Genomic DNA, 26,202 nt, shown 5'->3' with positions numbered 1-26,202 from the left:
AAGTTATTATTACCATCAACCAGTGTAATTGGTGCATTTTAGCTAAATTATGTGTCTCTTTTAATCACAGATAAAACACAATTTGACAGAAAGAGACAAAAGAGTGCAATAAGCCCAAATTAGTTACTATGAATATGGTGTTTCCAGGTTGTCATTGGTGTCCGTAGTACCCTAGCTGGTGGAGCTGTTTTGGGTGACGGTGGACTTCTAGCTGTGACCACAGCTGCTAGACATTACAGCGTGCCTGTAAGTTAATAATACTTATTTATTTATTTATTTATTTATTCCACATCATTATTCTATCTTTACAGTTATTACTTATGCGATAGAACGACACATTAATTATCCCCACACCAATTAACCTACTTACATAAAAAAATATTACAAAAATATATTTTTATACCTACATCTTATAACTAATAATATAGGAATAAACTCTTGTGAACTCAGCCAGTGCACAAACAAATAGGTCTACCTCAACAGAAATTCTATTTATTATATTTATTGCTCTCGTGAGTGGTGCTTCGCTAACCAACAAAACTAAATAGACACTTAAAACTCATTAAAAGCATGATAAACAAAGTTACGTTGAGTTGGAAGATTGTTGTAAAATATATCAATATTATCAGCAATGTTTGTTCCTTTTCATCACAAACAGTAAAAAACGCACAAGTAAAGATAGCATTTTTTTTAAGGTTTACTAAACCTGGAATTAGTAGGCAGTGATGCCAGCTAAAGAATAAAATAAAGTAATTAAAATTAATTCGATATATTGTTCGTGATATTGAAATATTTATTGTTTTTATACAAAAATAACTTACAGTAAATATTCAACTTTACCTCTTTGTACATATTGCCCTCAAATGTGTCAAATTTGTCCCCTTGTCGGTGGAGAACTTTTTTAGTAGCTACACTTAAGAAATGTCAGAATTCTGTGGAATTGAAAATCAGAGTATATGTTAGAATTTATTAGCCTTTTTGGCAATATTATGTAGGGCTTAAAAGGGTACTGAGTAGTGTCAGATAGTGTAGTAGTAAAAGTTGGGGAGAAAGTTTTAAGGATTTAATTATATTGAGTTAGTTAATATTACAATTCTGATTTTTTTTCAGGTGATAGCATTGTCACCTCTATACAAACTGTCACCACTGCACTCGTGTGACCACACCCACTTCAACGCCCTTTCGCCTCCGTACACCGCGCTTCCGTATATGTAAGTAGAGGCTTCAAATACCATACCATACTTATATGAAATTGTTTACTATTACCTATCTTGTAAACCCCTAAGTGATAAGGGGTGTCCATCCCAAAAATTTATTTTTATTTTTAGGACGAAATTTTAATTTTATGATACAGCACACAAAAAAATACAACCCCTAATTTTAACCCCTCTACGATCAACCCCTATTTTATATTACTGTACAGTTATTTTTATTGTATTAAAAAAATATTTCCTAATAATGCAATGAAAAAAGGCAATGCCATGTATATACGGCATTGCCCTCTTGTCATATTGTATTGTATATGTAGTCGGAATTTAAATAAAGCAATTATTCAATTTTAAAAATCAGTGGCGCTTAAACATTTTTAGGTTAGGGCCTCAGATTTCTGAATCTGTTTCATGATCATTGGTCAATTTAAAAGACAAGTATGTGATCAGTCACCTGTGCTCGACACACGCCGTTGTTTATTTCTAAGACAAGCCGGTTTCCTCACAATGTTTTCCTTCACCGTTCGAGCGCATTTAAGCGCACATAGAAAGAAACTCCATTGATTCACAGCCGGGGATCGAACCTACGACGAGATGAGAGTCGCACGCTGAAGCCACTAAGCCAACATTGCTCCTTTATTATTCAATTATAACTTCGAATATGTCCGCCGATACATTTTACCTTATTAAATTTTGATGAGGTGTCAAATGTCATCTATTGATCCTAATTTACACTAATTACCCGTCCCTAAATGCCAGGGATTTATAATTCTTACTATCTCCGCTGTCTCTGCGACCCAAAAAGTGTCTTTGCCTCCGTGATGAGAATCTACCTGTCCAAAGTCCCAAGTGTAATTAGAGAATTATCACTGAATAAATTCAAAGATCTCGTTAAAAGTAAATTACTTTTTATAAATTTGACGATTATTTAAATGATCCTAATCCTTGGGATCGATTTGCTCCAGTTCAAACAATTTGTATCAAAACTTGGCGATTAAAAGGAGTGGCGGAAAGTTTCTTGCCAGTTCTTCTTGCCCGCTCTACGCCCTTGACTTGCGAACTGGTAGTAAATGTAAAGTTAGAATTAATTTAACATATTTTCTGACGTTCATAAGTGTACTTGTTTACCTATATGCATAAAGTTATTTCGAGTTTGAGTTCCTGTGTCAATCTCAACCTGATAATATGCCAAATGGATGTACCATGCTTATACAATATGTTTCAGGAGTGGCGAAAGTGCTGTGGCTCAAGTATTCGCGCCCATGTGCGATTTCGTCCCGCCAGACCACGTGACTCTATTCATCACCAACTTGTAAGTTAGCTTCATGAAGTTAAAAAATTAAAAACAAGAAGTGAAACTTCTTTGGCAAACTAATTTTTAAGTCTTGTTCATATTTATACAAATCTAAAACTTTAGATTTCCGAGACTTAGAGGAAGGGGAAAGGGGAGATATGTTAGGAATTTAATGAATTTAATTGTTTTACACAATGTTTGTAAGGAGCTGCAACAATTACACCATGTTCCACATGACATTTTAAGTAATAAATAATAATAAAATATATTAAAAACAAAGATTTGTCCTCTATCAGCAGTAGACATGGTGAAATAGGAGCACACACTTACATTCACAACACACGCATTTGCGACATAGTCGAAATAACTAACATCACCGCATACACGAATTCAAGTCCGACCAGTCACCCCAAGTAGCACCCGTTCACGAGTATATCACCCTTCCTCCGAATATCTATCTCTTTTCATAACAGCATAAACACACACAAGAAAAGAGGGATAGCGTTGGATAAAGGGGTTTTTTAACTATTATAACCTAAAGAAAACACTTTTTTACCGGATCGAAGTTATGTATTATTATAAATTTACAATTATTGACTTGACAACGTCTTATAATTCGATGGAGCCGGCTGCACGCACGAAAAAACATGACTCATGCGGCGTTACCTCGCTCTGAGGCGTTCCATTTAAGGCTTGAAGTGCAAGCGAGAGCGCGGAATGAGTGACAAAGAGGCACAATCGGACTCCGCGCTCTTCAGCGTTCGACATCTGTCTCTCTCCTACTTGAGTGAGCCATTCGTGACGTTGTCACGTTAAACTATCGTCAGTAAACCGACTTTACAGACAACCGATTTTTTTACATAATTTTTAATGCCTAATCATTACATACGCTTTGACCAACCGAAAGTACTTGCTATAGAAAAAAGATTCTTCCCAAGATTGGTACGCGAAGCCATTGAAATAAAAAAAAACACCCCAATTTCAATAGAGAAGACGGCCTAAAATTGTCAAACACCTGGGATCCAATAATATCCAAATTAAAATCTCAAGGAAAACAATCCGCGAAAATAGAGGACACCGTGAGCCATTTCTGCCAAAACCCTCCATCTTTTAGTCGATACCACTCTACTACTCCGGGGAAATAAATAAAGATAATGCAACTTTTTCCCAGCTGTGATACTTATTGACATTCAACACCTTTTGTCTTCAGTCATCGTGACCACGCACGCTGTAAAGTACGCGAAACGTCGGTTAAATTTAAAATTATGTAAAATAATTGTAAATTTATAATATGTAATCATACATAACTTCAATCCGGTAAATGTCAATAAAAGACAATACTATATTATAACCTATATGTGGAACCAGCTGCCCACTGAAGTATTTCGACTAAGTGACGAAGTCATATAAACCATTGTTAATTTATAATGTTAAAAAATTTTTTTTTCAGAGGCGGAAGTTCGCCGTCATACATCTACCGTCTGCTCTCGGAATTGTATGACCCCAATGATTATCAAATATAAATTATTGTTAAATAAATATTGTTTGTTATTTGTGTTTTATTACATCTATCAGATCGAATTATGAAGTTATCCCTTGTATTAACTCAGAAGTCAGAAGTAATCGAAATCGGCTCAGAAATTAGTAAGTCCGAAGTTCTATTATGCAATTTCGACATATTTCTTGTTGATTTTTGCATTAAAGGTTTTATAACTATTAACTAAATATATAACATGAAATCAATGCGCAAAGAAAACATAAAGAGAGGTCGGTATGAATGGAAGGATTTTATTTTTGATTTATAAACTACACAATCATATCCTTTTTAAATTCAAAATGTATTATAATTATTACCTACGCGGTGTTGCTAGGCGATTCTTTTCTTCATGCTACAATATAAATTTATAAATGAAAATTTAATTACAATAAAATCTCAGCATATTTTGTAGTATGAGACCTTGTCATTCCGCGGCATGATTCAAGCAAAGGAAGTAAATAATTCGTTGTGATTACTCGAGCTGCTACGTGCTATCTCTTACCGTTATATTTCAAAGATAGAGACAAAATATATATTAAGCACGTCATGCGTGTTATAACTCGTTGCTAGCTTCAGGTCGCAACCAGTGCGTCATGTTGGCAGCATTATAATAACAATGGGCGGGGATATAAATAATTACCAGCAGCGCTTCAAGCGCTAACTATTAGATGGGTCGCATACCTAGGAAAATTAAAGATATCTTCAAAAGTGTTACAGCGCTTTATTCTTTAATTCGAGTTGTGTAAAGTTTTTAATACACAGTACACACCTAGTACATACAATGTGTATAGTGTAAATGTGGAGTCGGAAGGGGCGCAGCTCTTTTTATCTTGATATTTTGTTTCTTTAAAACATTATTAGTTATGTATGAGCTTATAACGATTATTTAGTGAGTGTGAATCAGTGCAATTTTGGATTTATAGATTTTTATGTATCCGATAAAATTATCATGAATCACCTCAGTAATTATGTGAACAGTGACATTGTTTAAAGTGCGCGATAACAACACTGTCTCGGTCACCTATTTTCAAACATTCATATTATATTGTATATAGTCCCTTATAAATTTATGAAATCCAAGTTTTTTTTATATAAAATCAATACTAAATATTGTTTTGTGGAGAACAAGAGTATCCTTGAAATAAGTCTGTTTATACCCTATTATATCATTCCCATAGTAGGCATTCTAACATATGAACAATTACATCACTTGAATATATAAACAATCGTCATTATTTAAATTAAACATATTTGGCGGTCACATTTGTATTCGACCTAAAAAAATTTCGCCAGGTGGCGCTAGTGTCTCATTAATTTCCGTGAAGTTGTCGTGCTTGCGTTCGGATTTCAATCAGTCTGCGCGATCTTCTCGCCGTTGTAGTCATCTCAAAACAAAAGTGTAGGGCTCCGCTGAAGTCCTAATTATATTTTTTTCATTTTAATTTAATAATAGTGTCGCAGTGCAGTGTATTTGTGGTTTTCTGTGTTTTCTGATCGTTGGATAGCGTGGCATCGCCCGCAGCTTCGGCGCAGATCGATAAATTTGGTACCTATGGCGCAAGCAGAATGAGTCAAGGGGGTTCTCGTCGGCCCTACTCACGCGGTGGCCCGCGTTGGCACCCTCGTTACAAGGACTATTGGGACTACGAGCAGAGTTATAGGTAAATTGCAAAATTTCACTCTTATCCGTAAGACTCATGCATAGTTGGGCGCTTACGGAACGTATGACGTTATATGGTAATTAACATTAATGGTAGCGTGCCTTCTCATCTTGATAAATATTTACTAGTGCCGTGCTGTACATTGCAATAATCATAGTGAATAATAAAATATAACGAATGATTATTTTTATCACAGCCTGTCACATGTGGCATAGTCGTTTAGTTACAAATAAAGATACAATACATGCATAAATTTCTTGATCTATACTTTTTGTATTTAGCTTCTATCGTGTTTTAGTGCACTTATTTCTTTAGATCTATTAAGTAACTAGTCTGAATTATAATTTCATGTAAGATGAAATAGATAAGTTTTTATATCCATTCTTAGAAATAGTTGAAAAAGTTACAGCTTCAACTGAAATAATTTCTTACAATCATAAACAATAAATAGCTATACTAGCTATACTGAAACAAGTGTGACATAAGATGCTTCAAGATTGGAGCACATGATTATGTAATTTTAAATAACATAATATACTTGTATATCAAGAAAGATTATTTAATAATGGAGATTTCACATTACACTTTACATAATTTCATCACACATAAAAAGTTATGCTTATTGTTGAAGGAAATATTATGAAACAACTTAACTGTGCTGGCATGATTCAGAGTTGATATCAAGCACTAAGTAATTTGTCCAGTATACATACCATATGTCAATATCTTGTTGGATTTGATATGTAAGTCAAACATAGCGCTTAAGTTTGCTTTTGGTGCCCATGGATAATTAATTAGATTTTTCATCATCATTATCTGCTAATTAGCAATAGCAAAGTCCTCGAAGGTGGATTAAATTATACCATATTCAAATGTACTTAGGCAGCTATTAAATGTTAACAACCAAGAAACCCATGATTGACAGTGGCATGTGGACGTGTGTCTGTGTTGATGTGTGTGTTATTTATTTAAGTTCTATACTACATGATTATTTAAGGCAATCAAGTTGCTGAGGATCTTAGGGCAACAATACACAGGGGATAGCCAGGAATTTGTCAGGGCATACTAATGGCCTGTACATACTGCTGATGACCCATTATTATTAAAAAGTTATTGCTAAAATATGAACTAAAGCATTTAGTTTTGGAAATCTTATAATGTGCATTGTAATATTCCACATGATTAAGTTTTAATTTCCATATATTCTATATGTATGCCTGTTGTGTACAAAACCTTCAGTGGACCACCACAAGGACTTTACAAAAGTGTGGTGTGTTTGTAGAACTGAATATAGTTAAATGTAATTTTAAAATATGACTATCAAATATTATAAATGAAGAAAGGGTTTCAGCACATAGATACTTTACTGTGAATACTCATTATTCACAGTGAATACTCATTAAGCATGAAATGGGTCTCACTTGCGGTGTGTGGTCTAAATTAATTCCTTAGTTATGGTTTGACACTATCAACCTATAGTTTCTAATTCATACAGTGGTAGATGTGTTTGTTCTCAACCTATTTATGCATAGGGCATACTAGCTATGCTCCAATAGATTTTTCTTTACATGTGTGCAACTAGCACTTGTATGGCAACCTTAGACGCACTCGAAGCAGCTAAGGCACAGAAGGCTGATCACCAAGTAGAAGTTTTTATCCATATATCATTTTAACAGATAGAGAAATCAAAAGCCTAGATAAAGTTTTGTATCACCACTGAGTGTCTGTAATCTATGTTGATGAATCAGTTGTATGTTCTATATTTTATGACATGTGTCATTTGAGTCACTGGCCGTGCACAAAGAAAAGAAAACAATAAGCCACAGCTCATCAAGCGGCGTAGATTATAGAAGGGAGCAAAAAGTATGATACAAACGAGGCGAAAAAAATGTCAGTCGACATCCGTGTGCACTATATTTAGGGCGTCGGGACGATGAACCCGAAGGTCGGTTTACCTGCGCCGGCGATGGGTAGTTTTTGCTCAGACAGGTTGTGGGTTTGCCATACACATTTTATATCACTCGCTACTGCGATGGACTGCTAGCGCTTTATTTATACTTAGTTACATTAAAAGAAAAATGAATAACATAAAAATTATAAGAGATGTAACATGCCTTATTGCTTACAAGCGATAAGTTCTAAGCCTAGTAAGGAAAAAACTAAAAAAGAAATATTAACGGTAAAGTGCAATAAGTGCATAACCAAATATAACAAAATTACAATTGGCACTGAAAAATTATAAAATTACCAAACTATCTAAAATAATACCGAAATTTTAAGCTTGACTCACGGATTCATGAATTACAATGCAATACAAAAAAGAAGAATTACAAGTCACGATTGAACAGGAGGTATTTAGAACTTTCGGTATTTGAATTGATAGTAGAACTAAAAAATTTATAAAGCTGAAGGTCATACTCTAAAGCAGTGATTACCAACGTGAGGCCCAAGCCCCACAGGGGCTATTCCAAGATTATTATTTTTCAGTATGTTTTAAAATCTGCTTACTGTGTTTCGTTAACAATTTCCAAGTAATTTCTTCCTAAAACCTATCATTTAAGTATCTTAAGTGAGCAGTTAAATTTTAGATATTTCAAGTTATATATGTTACATTGGGGGTGGGGGGCATAAGAATTTTAGAAAGGTTAAGATGGGGCATGGGACAAGAAACGATTGGGAAACACTGCTGTAAAGCTTAGCATAAAATCGGAGAGTTGATGGTTTAATAAAGGTGTAGGAATGTTTTATTGTTATATTATATGAGGGTAGTTCTGACGCGTATGACTCCTGTTACACATGAAGTCCAAAAAAGTTTTTATCTACGATAGTCATCAGTCTCTCTCACTCTTAGTCAATGATACTGAAGCTAAGAGCAGTTTTAGCGAAGTAGTTCAATCGTGAGACTCAACTTTCAGGTTGGGAGTAACCCTGGCGCTCACTTCTGTTAAAACAATGCTAGGCGTATTTTACTGGAAATCTGGTCACTGGTCAGCTAAAAGGTTACTTTAATCCGCTTTAGCTTGCTTATAATTACTTACTAATTTATTACTTAATTAAATTGTTTCCGGGGGTAATGTTGGCCAGGTCATACACACTCGCCATTCCCTGTCAAATTATTTTACCTACGTGAAACGAGGTACATAATGTTTTTTACATTCAAATTCAAAATCATTTATTCATTTAGGTAACACAATGTACACTCATGAACGTCAAAAAAGAAATACGTATTAAATGCTTCTAATTTTACATTTACTGCCAGTTTTAAAATCAAGGGTGTAGATCGGACGAAAAGAACTGGCAAGAAACTCTCCGCCAATCTTTTTAATTGCCAAGTTTTTTGATTTAAAATTTTTTTGTAAGGAGCTGCAACCATTACACCATGTTCCACATGACATCTTTAAGTAATTAATAGTTGATTAGTAATTATAATAAAAAGCAAAGATTTGTCCTCTATCAGCTGTAGGCATGGTGAAATAGGAGCACGCACTTACATTCTCCTGGGAACAACACGCAAATACATAGTGGAAATAAGTAACCTCACTGCATACACGAATTCGAGTACGACCAGTCACCACAAGTAGCACCCGTTCACGAGTATGACGCATGGCCAGCCATCGGACCTTTTGCCATATTTTAGTTAGATAGACAACCCGATGCATGGACGCCGCCACAAGCAATGACATTTAAGCAAGTGAAATGTGAACTTGGCTACATAATTTAACAATAATACTAATTATTCTGAAATAATTTGATACCACATGGATTACGGTTTGCTCCCATTTTACATTTAAACCCCAACTTGAGTAAACCAGAGATGTTCTACAGACTGTTTAAAAACAGCTGTTCATAATCAGTTCTTTGAACCGTAGGATAACGTACGAAGCCGGCTAGGGACCATTTGTTCGCACCAGGTGCATATGGGCACAGTTCGTTGCTATTACATCCTGTGTTAAGAAAGTTAAACGTTTTGTAAAGTAGTATATATCTTAATATATATAAATTACGTGTCACGTTGTTTGTCCGCTATGGACTCCTAAACTACCGAACCGATATCAATCAAATTTGCACACCGTGTGCAGTTTGATCTAACTTAAAAGATAGGATAGCTTACATCTCAATTTATACCCGCAATATTATTTTATTTCAAATATTTGGTTATTATTTGATAGTCACAATTCTAACAGATGGCGCTGTGTTGAAAGTACCAACGTTTCACATAAGCTACAATTTAATGGCATAACCACCAAAAAAGCTTGGTGGTCCCCATAACTGGTGTTCTCCTACCGTTTCCCTTCCCTTGAATAGGTTACTACTATGTAATATAACCTTAGCCACAGCAACGCTTGGCCGGTCTGCTAGTAGAAGTATATATAATGTTAGCTGGGTAAAGTGTCCGAAATTAAGGACGTGTGTGAACCCGGAACAAATTATTAAATTGAATCAAAATTTTATTTTTTAATATAGGTACCCTTATGACCATAAATATACTTGGATTTTTAATTTAAATGAAAAATGGCGCTACAATATCTAGATCGTGGCATCAGATTTCCGTATTTGTTTTGTTATAATTTTTTTGATTTCCCTGCATGACACACGCCATCTTCTGGTTCTTTTCGTTCACTAGACATGGAAGGAAGAATCCGGGCCGGGGGTTCCAACGCGTCATGCGCTATTCTTAGGGCTATCAAGCCATTTATTTATTTAAGTAATTTTAATTAAAATTTTATTTCTACTTAAAAACAAAAACAACTCTGTCTTCTCAAACCTGTCGCATAATATATATCCAGTACTGGTGCAGGATTGAGGAAGCAGATAAACGGAGAGATTATAAGCGGAATTGGTAACTGCTGGCGGAGGACAGTTCGTGAGGTATACTCAGATAGCAGAGCATACACTCGAGATTTTATCCGGATAAGTTTAATATACCGTTAGCTTTCTTCCGAATATATGTTTCCAGGAGGCAAGCGGCCGGCAACGCACTTAAGAGCCCTCAGGCTATATGAGGCAGTATCACTTAATATCAGATGAGCTTCCTGCCCGTTTGCCCCTGCCTCTGTTACATAAAAAAGCGACTAAGGAGTTTAAAAAATCGTGTGTGTACTTATGTACACGCGTAAGAAGTTATACTTCTTTGGCGTAACAAGATAAAAATCTTTTCAAAATTATTGTTCTACGTTTGTAGAAAAAACGACACTAACAATAGAAAAAAACTAAAATATTGACTATAGCTAACTTCAGGGTGTTGGTTTTTTGTGACGGTGTACGCGCGCATCGTAAAAATTAACTCTCATCATTTTTCCCTAAGGCGCCAAAAGAAGTATAACTTCAAATATTAGAATGTTAATTTCTACTACACGGTAACAATAAAAGTACGTTGTACAAAGACATCATTTGTTTGAAATTTTAACAGCCATAAACAAATGCACAAAAACTTGGAAACAATTAAATGTGAATACAGTTTTACTTGAGACGTAGTAATGCCGTATTTTTCTCTTGAAAACGTGTTTTGTTTGACTATAAAAGTATTTTTGCCCTTGCATTAATCCTTTTTTGTTAAACATGTAATTGTAAAAGCTGGGTGGGTTTTTATTACATAATACATATTGAAAAAGATTTTTTATATACTACTAGCAGGCTTGCCAAGCGTTGCTGTGGCTAAGGTTTTTGTTATATTACATAGTAGCAAACTATTCAAGGGAAACGGTAGGAGAACACCAGTCATGGGGACCACCATGCTTTTTGGTGGTTATGCCATTAAATTATACATTAGAGTACTTTAAACACAGCGCCATCTGTTAGAATTGTGGCTATCAAATAATAAACAAATATTTTGCAATAAAATAATAATGCGGGTATAAATTAAGATGTAAGCTATCCTATCTTTTAAGTTGGATCAAACTACACACGGTGTGCAAATTTGATACGACCCATACGTCTACGAGCAGTGTTGGCCTAGAAGCTTCAGCGTGCGACTCTCATCCCTGAGGTCGTAGGTTCGATCCCCAGCTGTGCACCAATAGACTTTCCTTCTATGTGCGCATTTAACATTCGTCGAACGGTGAAGGAAAACATCGTGATGAAACCGGCTTGCCTTAGACCCAAAAAGTCGGCAAGTGTCAGGCACAGAAGACTGATCACCTGCTTGCCTATTAGATTGATCATGAAACAGATACAGAAATCTGAGGCCCAGACCTAAAAAGGTTGTAGCGGCACTGATTTATTTATTTTTATAGAACCTAGACATTTAAAACGCGTCTCTAGGCAAGATGGCGCACCAGTCCTATGCACGTAAACAAACGTCAAGTTTTAAAGTGTTAATTATCATATTTGAAATAAACAAATACACATATATTAAATTACAGAACTTAGAAATAGGACAGATTCGACTAATCGGTAACCGTTATTAAAAATAATTTAAAATTTTTGATGAAACGCAATAATAATACAGTAGAACCTCTATAAGTCGAACATCAAGGGAGACGTCAAAAAATTCGAGTTATAGAGTTTTCAACTTATGGAGGATTTCGACTTAGGCGGATTTTGATTCGACATAAAGAGTTTGAGGTTTATTCTTATAAATTGAACACCTGACACAAAGCAAGCAAACACGTGTTTCCATGAGTCATAAATTTATTATTGTATACTCCTAAAATGTTTTCTAAGAAACAATAGTGTACTCACATTGTCGGCAAGTTCTTAAAGTCGGTAACTTTATTTTTGTTCGAACAATAGAGATAATAAATTCCAAATGATCAAGTTGTAAAGGTTGTAAAATAAAACGTTGGAGATACAGAGGTCAAATTTAATTTTTCGAGTTATAGAGTGAAAATATGTACCAAAATGGCTTGGAGGGACTCGGTGATCATTTCGATTAACAGAGGGTCAAGATTTCAAGTAATGGAGGTTTTGGTGTTTTAAGGGAAGGGAACAAAACATTTTTTCGAGATTTGGAGGTTTTTGACTTATCGAGGTTCGACTTAACGAGGTTCTACTGTATTATTAGTGTCACGATGATGTGCAGCGTTTTTGTCTAAGAAAGGGGAGAGAGCGATTGAGACCGATTCTGAGAGAGTGAGAAGGGGGAATTACCTTATAGAAATTCTATTTTTAAAATTAAAATTTCAGATGAATTTCATACGAAATATTAGTATTTTATATTTTATGCAAAATAATTTTTAAAATTATGAAAAAAATATATATTAAAATATTTTTCTACAGATGTGATACTTTTTGACATTCAACACCTTTGTCTTCAGACACCGTAACCACGCACGCTGTAAAGCACGCGAAACGTCGTTTTTTTTTAAATTATGTAAAATAATTAAAAGTGTTTTCATTAAATGTGTAAAAGTTATGTTAATAAAAGACAATACTAAGATAATGTTCATTTCGTGGTATTGTTTTTATGAAATTTAGACAATTATTATTATAATACTATTGTAATGAACGTCGACGCTACGATGGACGGAGAAGTTGTGACCAATTTGTGTTCTACCGTCACATTGCTTTTTTTTTTTAAAATAAATAAAAATTCCGTTGATGATACGGATATAATGTCTGCCCCATGTTCCCATTAGTATTTTGTTGTGCCAAGTTTTTATGTGACGGCCTAAAACCAAACTTGGCACGGTGCTACACAAGTTTTTATCATAATGCAGTCATTATCAGTGCAGGCAAAAAACTACCTTTCTGTAGTGAGAATAAATGGGTGGATCGCGTTTTCAGTCTAAATTTGAAATTGGAATATCGATATTTGAAATAAAACACTTGTCCAAGTGACAGTGTTTAATTTGTGAGAAGTAGATTGTTGTTGATGATGATTTTATATTAATACTAGCAGACCGGCCAAGCGTTGCTGTGGCTAAGGTTTTTGTTATATTATCTACAAAAAAATTGAAATTACCAGTCACGGCAACCACCATGCTTTTTTGGTGGTTATGCCATTAAATTGTAGCTTATGTGATACGTACTTTCAACGCAGCGCCATCTGTTAGAATTGTGACTATCAAATAATAAACAAATATTTAGCAATAAAATAATATTGCGGGTGTAAATTGTGAAGTAAGCTATCCTATCTTTTAAGTTAGATCAAACTGCACACCGTGTGCAAATTTGATTGATATCGGTTCGGTAGTTTAGGAGTCCATAGCGGACAAACACCGTGACATGTAATTTATATATATTAAGATATATAATATTGTATTGATAAGATATACAAGATGTATAATGTATTTATTGCAAGAATATGTTACTAAAATGTGTAAGATGGTACAATCGTAAGTTCGCATATTCTGCCACACACAATGGCGCGCAAATTTGTCTTAAGGAATTTTATATTATTAGTCAAATACAATTCTTATATTATTTGTATCGTACATATCATATCATACTTTATTAAATTTTATATCAACAACAGTGTCTCACGCAAATAAACATTAATTGAATAGTATTCTCTTTCCAAAAGTCGCTTTTTAAAGACTCAGTCGGAAGATCTTTGAATCTTTTTGGTTTTAATTCTTTAGGATGTTATATTTATTACAATTAAGCCTTTATTGCCGACAGCCAGTCTAATATATATTGTGATTTCCATTTACATCCTCTATATCCATACAAAATATCTATCAAACAAGAAAAAAAAATTCTTTTGAAAAATGCAACCATTCCATTAGTATTTTCTTATGACGTTGTCACGTTCAACTATCGTCAGTAAACCGACTTTACAGAAAACCGATTTTTTTTTTGTCGCGCTCACGACTGACAAAAACCACAAATGTAATGTTTTACTATTAGCTTTGAAATGATAAAAATTATGCGCATACAGTCCTTTTTTGGAAAGTGGCAGTGAAAATGTTTCATTGTATTGTATTATACAATGGGCGGCCTTGTAACACTTGTAGTGTACAATTATACGTCATTATTTGCAGCGTTTTGAAATATCTTAAAACCTCAAGACTAGTATAGATGCGTAAAAAGCTATCTTAAAAGTACGTTTGAAAACTGAAGCACAAAGCTTTATTCAGCGACACGTGTTGGTTTTTGTGTCTTACAAAAATATAAGGGAGGAACGCCGCGTATCTGATAGAATTGTGTCAAATTATAAAAAAAATAATTTGCAATAACATAATATTGCGGGTATAATTTAAGATGTAAGCTATCCTATCTTAAGTTAGGTCAAACGGCACACGGTGTGCAAATTTGATTGAAATCGGTTCGGTAGTTTAGGAGTCCATAGCGGACAAACAACGTGACACGTAATTTAGGGGCCATCCATAAAGTACGTCACACGAATTTTAGGACTTCTGAACCCCTCTCCCCGTCCTTGGTTGTCACATTTTTATAACCCCCCCCCCTCTTGATGTGACGTCACACATTTTTTAAATTTATGTATGTATTTAAAAATAATCGTTGTAATAACAACTTTAAACAATTCGCGTAAGGTTGATTTTGCAATAATATATGCTTGTAACTTATAGAAAGAGACAGAAATAGTGTTTCGGGACACTTACGAGCGTTACTTTTATTCGAGACGAGATGTCTTGGGTTTTTTGTATATCAATGGTTTTAGTATTTTAAATTTTATCATGTGACGTCACAAAAGTATTGACCCCCCCATGCCCCTTGTCACACGATGTCACACTTCGGTGATACCCTCCCTCCCCATTAACGTGTGATGTACTTTATGGATGGCCCCTTATATATATTAAGAAGATAAGAGTTTTAACGCACAAAGTATTTATTAGTGTTGGATTAAAGTTTGCGAATGAAGCGAAGGTCTATGGTGAAACGGTGGACCTTCACCGAATTCTCTTGACACTGATGATTTGCGACCCACATTGTTGGCGCTGCTTGCGTGTGTCAGCGCTTGTAGCCTGTAGGTATGTCACCGTAAAATTGTAAAAACCGTTAGATTGTAATCTATCTCGCGAGATTGTAAACTGTCGAAAGATTGTGAACCTCAACGAACTGCTTACAAATTAACGTATTATTATTCGGTAGTTATATGAAATTGTTGGAAAGTAAAATTAATCTGTAATTGACCAAAGACGTTTGAATGATAACTAAGTTAGTGTAGTACAATCTACCGAATATTAATACGTTAAATTGTAAGGAGTTCGTTGAGGTTCACAATCTTTCGACAGTTTATAATCTCGCGAGATAGATTACAATCTAACGTTGTTTACAATTTTACGTTAACAGGTACATCGTTTTAATCGATTATTTGTACTTTTATATAAGAGATGGCAAATGGGCAGGACGTTCACCTGATGTTAAGGCCCTATTCCAGCACGAATTGCTGTGTCAGTGTCTCGGGATGGACTACGGGGCGCAGTGGAGAGCTGGAGCACGTAGGCGCGCCGGCCCGTAATAACAATTAGTTATGTAAAACATTAAATTAATGTGATTTTATCAATTTTTTTTTCTGCAATGGATTACTTGGCTTGCGATAAAATAAATCGTGTAAATTTCAAAATCATGATCTATATATACATTTTCGTCATAAAATGAATTCAAAGTGTCAAAAATTGGCTATGTTTGGATTTTTCTAACAAGCGAAGTTATTTAAATCGATCTTTCAAAATGGATACATAAACTACTCGAAATTTACACGATTTATTTTATCGCAAGCCAAGTAATCCATTGCAGAAAAAAAAATTGATAAAATCACATTAATTTAATGTTTTACATAACTAATTGTTATTACGGGCCGGCGCGCCTACGTGCTCCAGCTCTCCTCTGCGCCCCGCAGTCCACCCCGAGACAGCAATTCGTGCTGGGATAGGGCCTTAACATCAGGTGAACGTCCTGCCCATTTGCCCTCTCTTATATAAAAGTACAAATAATCGATTAAAACGATGTACCTGTTAACGTAAAATTGTAAACACCGTTAGATTGTAATCTATCTCGCGAGATAGTATTCTATTAATATAATCTTCTTTTCGTGTGACCTCACACGAAAAGAAGATTATATTAAGTTGCCACCTCTAGTGAAAAAAGTTTATAATCTAGGGTTATATTATATGTACATACATTTATAGGTATTTAATTATAAATATTCCCTATTAAATTAACTACTAATATTACTTTCTTGCTCATTTTAATATGATAAGTATGATAACAAAACTAAACAACGAAAATAAAAAGCAATAAAAACACGTGGTAGATGTACTCAATACGCGTAAGCCCTGGCTGACCTTGAGCACGGTACTGACACTGACAGTTCGACTACGTCACTAAGATGGCCGCCAGTCGCAATATCAACGTGCGGAACTAGTATAAATTTAAAGACGTGTAAGTATCACGATGTTTTTCTAACAAAATGATATTTCATTCTATATGAAATTTCAAAATGATATATCAATTCTTAAAAGGCCGGCAACGCACTCGCGAGCCCTCTGGCATTGAGAGTGTCCATGGGTGGCGGTATCACTTAACATCAGGTGAGCCTCCTGCCCGTTTGCCCCCCGTTCTATAAAAAAAAAAAATATTGAAATTCCATTATTTACGTGGGAATCGAACGTACAGTCTTTAAACTGAGCTACCATTTAACCTACATTAATATAGGTGTAGGAACTGAAATTGCCACATTGTACAGCCTACATTATAAAACAAAAGAGTTATCTCGCAAGTTGCAACACCGTTGTGGGCTCAAGGATGATGGCAACATAAATTAATATCCTTTACAATGACTAGCTCTCTGAGGGTTCCGTTAAGCCTAAGAAAAAATGTGTGTGTACTTATGTACACGCGTTAGATGTTATACTTCTTTCAAAAAAATTATTCTACGTTTGTAGAAAAAACGACGCTAACAATAGAAAAGAGGTATTTAATTGAAACTTTTATTATAACGCATTATCTAGTTAAATAAAGTTTATTAAAATATCACAAAAAAATATTTCTACTTAATTAAAGAAATTGACATTTTTTATTTTAGCATATACCTATGCAACTTATTCATATTTACTATTTAATTCACGTACTTTGGTTCGAGTTCAGTAGACATGTGAGTTACAAGAGGCTTATGGTTGCTAAAGTATGATACAAATACACATTGTCTAAATATCGTAAAAATACAGCATCAATAGTTGTATAAAAAAAGTGCGTGGGTACAAAGTACACATGTCAGAAGTGAAACTTCTTTTATTGGCAAACCAATTTTAAGGCTTGTTCATTTTTATACAAATCTAAAACTTTAGATTTACGAGACTTAGAGGATGGGAAAAAGAAAGATATGTTAAGAATTTAATTGTCATTAAAATATTAAAAGTGTCGACAGTTAATACAAATTATAAATTAAATTTTTAATTAAAAATATAAAATACTAATATTTCATAAATTCTCTTTACGAAATTTTAATTTTAAAAATAGAATTCCTATAAGGTATATATCGACCAAAAACGCTGCACATCTTCGTGACGTTTCGTAAAAATATTACCCTCATGCGCCTAAAGAAGTTTCACTTCAATAATATTTCTTTAAAAGTTGCGTAATGCCCAAAATATTGAGAGTTATGGTCACGTTTTGAGTGCGCAACGTTACCGTCACAGCAACCGCACCACGTGACACAGCTCACGTTTACTCTGGCACGTTGGTGGGCTTAGGCGGGCTAAACATGAAGCAACATTTTGCTTCAAAGTTACACGTTAGACATTGATGCTATAGTATGACTGGCTGAGACAAATTGAATTGTCTTTATTGAATCAAAAGAAATCTAACAGATTTTAACAATTATCTTGGTCCGACCCCAAGTTCCTGAACAGAGATGGCTGGCGGCTTAGTGTGTACGGAATACGGATGGATATTCCCGCACTGCAAATGTATCGGTGAAATACAAAATTTTAATAATGAGTATGTTTCATAACATCCTTAAAAAACCAAACTTACAGATGCACTTGAACAAGCTCTAAGGCTAAAATGGAAATGGGCAGGTCATATTGCTAGAGCGCGGGATAAAAGATGGACACTAGAAATAACGAAATGGACTGGACCTACTGGAAAGAGATGTATAAGACGACAAAGGAAAAGCCGACAGATGACATTGTAGAACTAGCCGGGGAAAACTGGATGAATGTTGCTCAAGACCAAGAGAAATGAAAAAATATGGAGGAGGCTTTTACCCTAAAAGGGGCCAACAAAAACTAGACCACTAAAAAAATAAAAATAAATCTAACTTAAATTTTGTTTAAAACTCATACTAACTTAACTAATACTAATTTTTAAGGAATGTAAACTAACCAATTGTTGTATGGATTAATAAAGCTTTAATAATAATAATAATGTTTCATAACTACTTTCGCAAAATCTAGATATGATTGTTTTATTACGACTTGTTTCTTAATAGTTTCGAGACATTTTGATATAAGATAGAAAAGTCTGCGCATCTCAATCCTGAGGTCTTGCGTTCGTAACACGGCTGTGCGGGCAATAGATGTTTATTTCTGTGCGCAATTAATACTCGCTCGTACGGTGTACTTTTAGACTCAAGTAACGTCAATAAAGAAATACATGACATATTAAATGGTAAATGCTTCTAATTTTACATTTACTGCCAGTTCTCAAATCAAGGGCGTAGAACGGACGAGAAGAACTGGCAATACAGAGTGTATTGCCAGTTCACATACACAGAGTGTATTGTGTATACAGAGCGCCACTCTTTTTAATCGCCAAGTTTTTTGTTTTACACAATGTTTGTAAGCTGCAACCATTACACCATGTTCTACATGACATTTTAAGTAATTGATGGTTAATTAATAATAAAAACAAAGATTTGTTCTCTATCAGTAGTAGCCATGGTGAAATAGGAGCACGCATTCTCGACACTTAATGCGAGAGGATTCGCGAGTGCGTTGCCGGCCTTTTAAGAATTGGTACGCTCCGTTCTTGAACGATCCTAAGTCTAATAGGCGCAAATACTTCAGTCGACAGCTGGTTCCACATAGTGGTGGTGTGCGGCGAAAACTGCCTTAAATTTGATCTCAAACAGATTCAGAAATCGAAGTCCTAGATTGTAGCGCTAGTGTGTATCTGCCTATATATTGTAATAATGGTAGTATCGAAAACCCTTGGTAACAAACTAGCCGTTTTACCAATCTTTTACGACATTGATAAGGTTTACGTGCTGATTCAAAAAGTTTTCTTAGTTGCTAGCGAATATGAACTTTATCTTGATGGAATATTGTTCAATTTACAATGATGCAAATGTGTCGAAGTTATGTAAGAATGTATGGCGTTTAAAAAAGAAATGAGCAGCGTAATTCAGTAGTGGATACTGAAATACAGAAGTCAGATAGAGAAAAATACAGAATTTGATGAAATATTAATTAGGTTTACTAATCTGTCAAATGTTTATAATAACATAAATGATAAAAGTATTAGTAATAATAATAAGCCTTTATTCATCCACATCTTATTGACATACATTTATAAAATATATGTATGTATATACAAATTTACAAATCTTAGATACGGGAAGGTCTCCAACTTTTTCCAACTTATTTTATTTTTTGCCGTCGTCATCCATTTTATCCAGATTTTTTTCGATAGCATAAAAGTAATAATATAAAAAGTAATCAAGCTTTGTTACAAAAAAAGTTATGTATAATAAAAAAAAAATATATGTGCTCGGTGTGTTACCTTAGCAACCAGCAACTTGTGTCTATTATATTGAACTTATTAGTAATATAATTATTTAATTGATGATATGAAACTTATAGTAATGCTCCTTGCATGACACCTTGTAACTCTATTCGATACCCCATTTGTATTCGTTATAGAGAGGGTTTGTTATAAAAAATGACGTTATAAAGAGTTCATACTGTATTCGGATTAAAGATTTTTGAAGTTATACTTCTTTAGGCGCGTTATGAAAAATTTATGAGAGTGAAATTTTACGATGCCCGCGCACCGTGACACAAAATTAACAGAATGAAGTTGCACTCGGACGATGCTACGGCATTGGACATAATTTATAAACAACATTCGAATAATAATAGAATTTATGTTACACTTAATGTAAGAGAATAATAATAAATATTTATTTATTTAATTTTTCAAATGTAAACTATAATGACTCCTTTTCCAGTCTTTGATTATTTAATTCCAATTATTTGCATGCCATCAAAACCTATTTTTAATAATGCCAAAGAAGTATAACTTCTTACGCGCGTACATAAGTACACGCACCCTTTTTTTGACTATTTTTCTGTACGATATACGGCTGCTTACGTCGGTTAGGGTATCACAAGCCTATCTATAAACGTGTTTTATCCACGATTGCGGGAAAGTTGTTTTGCAAGAGGCTTATCTGATGCGAGACGAACTGGCTGTGAAATCACCATTCAGTTTCTATGTAGTGAAAACCCTTGGGATTAGTTACAGTTAACCATAGAAAGCTGGTCTAATGTAGTCTTTTTGGAGTAAGATCTTTACTCCAAAAACCTTTGAGAGCTGGGTAAGCAAGACACTAAAACTGTCTAATATCTACCGTAGCCTGCTACTGAGTTGGATAGTCTAATACTAATAAAAGCGTCTTATTTTTGCATAAATTATTAAAAACCCTAGTTTTATTTGTCTTGTTTTTGAAGTGAAACTTCTTTAGGCGCATGAGGGTAAAATTTTTACGGAACGTCACGAAGTTGTGCAGCGTTTTTGTAGAAGAAAAGGGAGTGAGCGAATGAGACCCATTGACCTTATAGAAATTATATTTTTAAAATTAAAATTTCGTAAAGAATAAAATACTAATATTTTATAAATTCTCTATTTATAAAATATTAGTATTTTATGTTTATGCAAAATAATTTATTGAAATCTCAAAGGCCAAATTATTATAAAATATATTAATTTGAAATGTCACGTGTTTTTATTATCCAAGAAATAAATTTAAAAAATTAAATTTATAATTTGTATAAATTTTCGAAACTTTTACTATTTTCATGACAATTACCTGAGGGTATTTCATGACCCTCCCTCTGAGTCTCGGAAATGTAAAGTTTTAGATTTGTTTAAATATGAACAAGACTTAAAAATAATTTGCCAAAGAAGTTTCACTTCTGACATGTGTACTTTGTACGCACGCACTTTTTTTCAAGGTAGGTCGAACCATAGGCAATAATACATACCCTTCCATATTTGACTAGCCGAGTTTGGGCTTTGAGTTTGTTTGTAGGTTCTGGTGTGTTATAAAACTTATAACAATTTATTAAGTTAAATGCATTTAACATTAACACTTAAAAATATATTTTCTTAAATGATATTTTTTATAACATGTTATTATAACAGCAATGTTAAATTAACCAATGTTATTTTGAACTTATATAATATAACAAAAATTTATCCTTATCAAAATTTAACATTTAACGTTCTGTATAACACCCGGCTAACTTCGTTCCGCCTAACAGTCTATTAATATCGTTAACTTTAGTTAAACTTAATTTAGGATTTCATTAGGGTAATAACATTAATACAACTTTTTTTGCAAAAACAGAAATGTTTTATTGCTTGCCATTGCGAAAGAAGAATGGCAGTTTTACACATTAGGCCTCCTCTCTAGCGCCAATATTGCGATGTTATTATTTTATAACATTTAACCCCACTTCTAGTTCTTATACTCCATGATTCCATGATGATTCCAGTTCTTTTATATTTTCTGATATTAATGTTTTGAAATGTATGAAATTCAAGTTACATGTTGTTATTATAACCAATACAATGTTAGATAGTAGTCGGACAGAACGATTAATACTTCAGCAATGCGTATGTTGTTTCTGTGTTGGTGATATGAAATAAATTCCGCATATTTTTACTAACAGTATATAACATCATGATCGTGGAATATCGTCGGATTTGTATACTACATTGACTAAATATTACGGCTACATTAAAAAAAAATCCATGTGTTTATATTTAAAATTAATCAGTCGGTAAAGTGACGGATTTGATAGAAACGTGATTTTTCTAGACAACTGTGTAATTTAATGTTATTATTTTTATTTAGTTTCAAAACAAACCGTTTCGTTTGCCAATTTTCATAATAACATAATATGAATTTATATAGTTATGACAAAAACTAACATGATTATATTATTTTGAAATGGCTGCCCTGTAAAGTTTACTATTTGTCAGATCCGTCACTATTCTACGACTATGTCGTTATTCTAATTTTATTTAAGAAACACGAACATTGCATCGGAATTTTCTTGAGAAATCGAGTCTTGTACACCGATTAGGAAGTTCCATTAATTAGTCCCTAATAGGTTTTTCGCAGTGACCCTAATTTGTCTTAGGTTTCTTGATACATAAAATTCCATATATATACAGTGGTGGTATAATCCAAGACTTGAGAAGGAGGCCTGGAAAAAGGTCTCCAAAGATGAAGGAAGCCAGAGGTTACGCCATGAGTTTGATATTGTATAATACAGATTTGTGCCTTAAGCGAAACAAGTTTGTGCAGTGGAAGCATAGGCATAACATTTTTACTAACAAAAACACACACATATAAACAATAATGAAAGAAAAAAATATAATGAGACATAACAAAAGAAATCCCTTTTCCCTTTTGGTTCGTTTTAAGTGTGTAATGCGTGTGTGCTGTGAGTGTAATTGGCCCTGGCTCAGCATCATGCTGAGGAGCGGAATGTTGCACAGCATAACACTCTCTTAACGGTGAAGCAAAACATCGTGGGGAAACCGGTAGACTTCTGATTGATGACGTTTTTAGGCAAAAGACTAAACAAATACAGAACAGAAGGTTGTAGATTTTTGTGTGTTATATTTGTATTTATATTGCACTTGAAATACACACAATTAAAACACAATAAAAATTTGTGTGATATACATTTCAGCCTATTGTCCACTGGCATAGGACTATCCCTTAAATTTCCAGTATGACAGGTTCCCGCGTCATTCAACGCCTTCCATCCGCCCACACCAGGTCATCTCTCCACCTAGTGGCAGGACTTTGCCCCATCGGCCATCCGTTCTTCGGGAAATGTGGGGCCTATTGCCATTTAAAGTTATACACTCTTTCTGCTATGTCAGCGACATATCTTCTATGGATCTCTTCATTTCTCATTCTATTGCTGATGATAAGATTTAAAAAGTCAGTGGCGCTACAATCTTTTAAGGTTAGATTAGATTTCTATATATGTTTCATGATCATTTATCAATCTAATAGGCAAGTAGGTGATCAGCCTCCTGTGCCTGACACACGCCGTCGACTTGGGTCCAAGGCAAGCCGGTCACGATGTTTTCCTTCGACCGTTCGAGAGAATGTTAAATGCGCATATAGAAAGTCGATGCACAGTCGGGAATTGAACCTACGACCTCAGGGATGAGAGTCGCACGCTGAAGCCACTAGGCCAACATTGTTCTTCTTTGTTATCCGATTACGAGGTTTAAATAATATTTATATTTACTAATAAAAGTTTTTAAATGCCTTGTAGGAAAACTGAAAGTCGTTATATAAAAAACCTATCAGGGACGTGTTCAGGCAAAAATGAATCTTAAATGCATGGATTAGAGAAGGTTTTTGTCAGAGGTTCTCTTTTAGCCGGTCATCGAACTATTTCGTATAGTTGCCAGGGGTTGTATGAAGGACTTGAAAGACTCGAAAGTTTCGTCAAGGAGACTCTTTACATCTATTCGTAGCATTAAAAAAACAACTACATTGTGCTATTAATGTATACTCGCATTTAACAAACAATTGTCTTTCACTATAGATAATCTATCTATTAACCCAATTTAGTGCTTAAATATAATAATAACACATTAATTACATTACAATGACACAAATCACGAGAAAAATAAGTGAAGATAAAGGATGCGGCGGTCTTACTCCAAAAATCAGTTTCTTCCAGACAACACCACACAGCACACCCCAAATGTAGTATTACGAGTTTAATAATTTTTATTGATTATTTTCCATTTGTAAAAGAATTTGAAGCTTTTTATTTAAGTATGTTGTGTTTAGGAGGCTCACCTGATGTTATGATGTGTTTAAGTGTAAAATTATCTGAAATAAAAGGCTAAATTATTATTAACATACATACACACAAATGAAACTATTGAACATTTTTAAATCTCTAGTCTCGATATATAAATCGTTTACTTGCTGAAGTATTTTTCGCCACATGTTTCAAATTCAAACTCAAAACATCTTTATTCATATAGGTAACCAAGTACACTTATGAACGTCAACAGAAAATATGTTCAATTGATTCTAGTTCGAAAGTCAAGGGCGTGACCGGGCAAGAAGAACTGGCATGAAAGTGTCCACCACTCTTTTTAATCGCCAAGTATTGAGTCATACAAATTGTGTGAGCTGGAGCAAATCAATCCCAAGGATTAAGATCATTTAAATAATAGTCACACTGCGATATGTATAAAGTCCCCATGCGTTGTATTGTTCGAAACTTGGTATCAAAGGATGTGGAAAAGAAAAGGTTTTTGCTTCAATTGTGATTTAGGTAGTATTTGGTACTTTGACAATGATATTCGTGACGTAGTTAATTTGCCGGAGTGGTTGTATGCGTAAGAAGTTAATACTAAGGGAGCGTTCAAGTATTACGTAACGCAATTTTTGGAGATTATTGACCCCCCCCTCCACCATGTAACTCGCCGTAACGTTTTTCAGTCCCCAAGTATAGTACTGTACCTAAGTGTAGTAAAACGTTTCGTGACCACCTAGTGACTCTTCAGTTACTATTATGTGGTGTAAGTCGAAAATAATATTAAGAATAACGTGTAATTCAATCCCCGCCCCGCATCGTTACGTTTTACAAAATGTGTCAATCAGTCTAGATATGGTTGAAAACTGCAATAAACTCTGTGCTTTTGAGTTTTTGAGTTTGGTTTTTATATAATACTAGATGCCCCCCGCGTAGGTACTTCGTTTCTCGTTAATGTGATTTTACTTAGCCTACCTTTTTAGTAAATACCAACATGGAACATTTTGCTATGCTAACCAGAGACTGTTCGGTTTTCCGGAATGAAAGCTTTTTAGGTTTTTCTGTTAATTTTTTCTATATATTAAAACTCACGAGTTCAAGTCATAAGATTTTAATGAACAAATAAAAATAGGGGTTGATCGTAGAGGGGTGAAATTAGGGGTTGTATGTATGTTTGTATGCTGTATCATGAAAAATAAAACCGTTTAGACTTATGCTGCATTATCAAGCTTTACAGCGTTAGTCTAGAACAGTGTCTCCCAACCATTTATGTGCTAATCCCCCAAGTATTTCCAACTCCAATTTCCAACTCTGCGTAAGGTTGTTCAGAAGCCAGTACTTTAACTTTTTTTTTGAAGTTAAACTTCTTTTGGCGCTTTAGCGAAAAATGATCAGAGTAAAACATTACGATGCGCGCACACACCGTCACAAAAAACCGACACCCTGAATTCATAGTCCATTTCTTTAATTATGTAGAAATAATTGTTGTGTGATATTGAAATAAACTTTATTTAACTAGATAATGCGTTATAATAAAACTTTCAATGTATTAAATACCTTT

General features: G+C 34.2%; 1 protein-coding gene across 1 annotated transcript in view; it reads left to right on the top strand.

Annotated features, from left to right (window-relative positions):
- LOC125058875 overlaps nt 1-26,202 on the top strand; it is a 64,738-nt gene that overhangs the window by 5,733 nt on the left and 32,803 nt on the right. The window contains exons 7-11 of the mRNA XM_047663018.1: nt 148-246; nt 1,111-1,211; nt 2,434-2,520; nt 3,953-4,022; nt 5,537-5,700. Coding sequence (XP_047518974.1) covers nt 148-246; nt 1,111-1,211; nt 2,434-2,520; nt 3,953-4,022; nt 5,537-5,700 — 521 coding nt within the window. The remainder of the gene's footprint in view (nt 1-147; nt 247-1,110; nt 1,212-2,433; nt 2,521-3,952; nt 4,023-5,536; nt 5,701-26,202) is intronic.

Source organism: Pieris napi, chromosome 18 (genome assembly GCF_905475465.1).
Source record: "Pieris napi chromosome 18, ilPieNapi1.2, whole genome shotgun sequence".
In the NCBI taxonomy this organism is placed as follows: Eukaryota; Metazoa; Arthropoda; class Insecta; order Lepidoptera; family Pieridae; genus Pieris; species Pieris napi.
The sequence above is the reverse complement of the archived record's forward strand: the minus strand, read 5'-3'. Positions and strand labels throughout refer to the sequence as shown.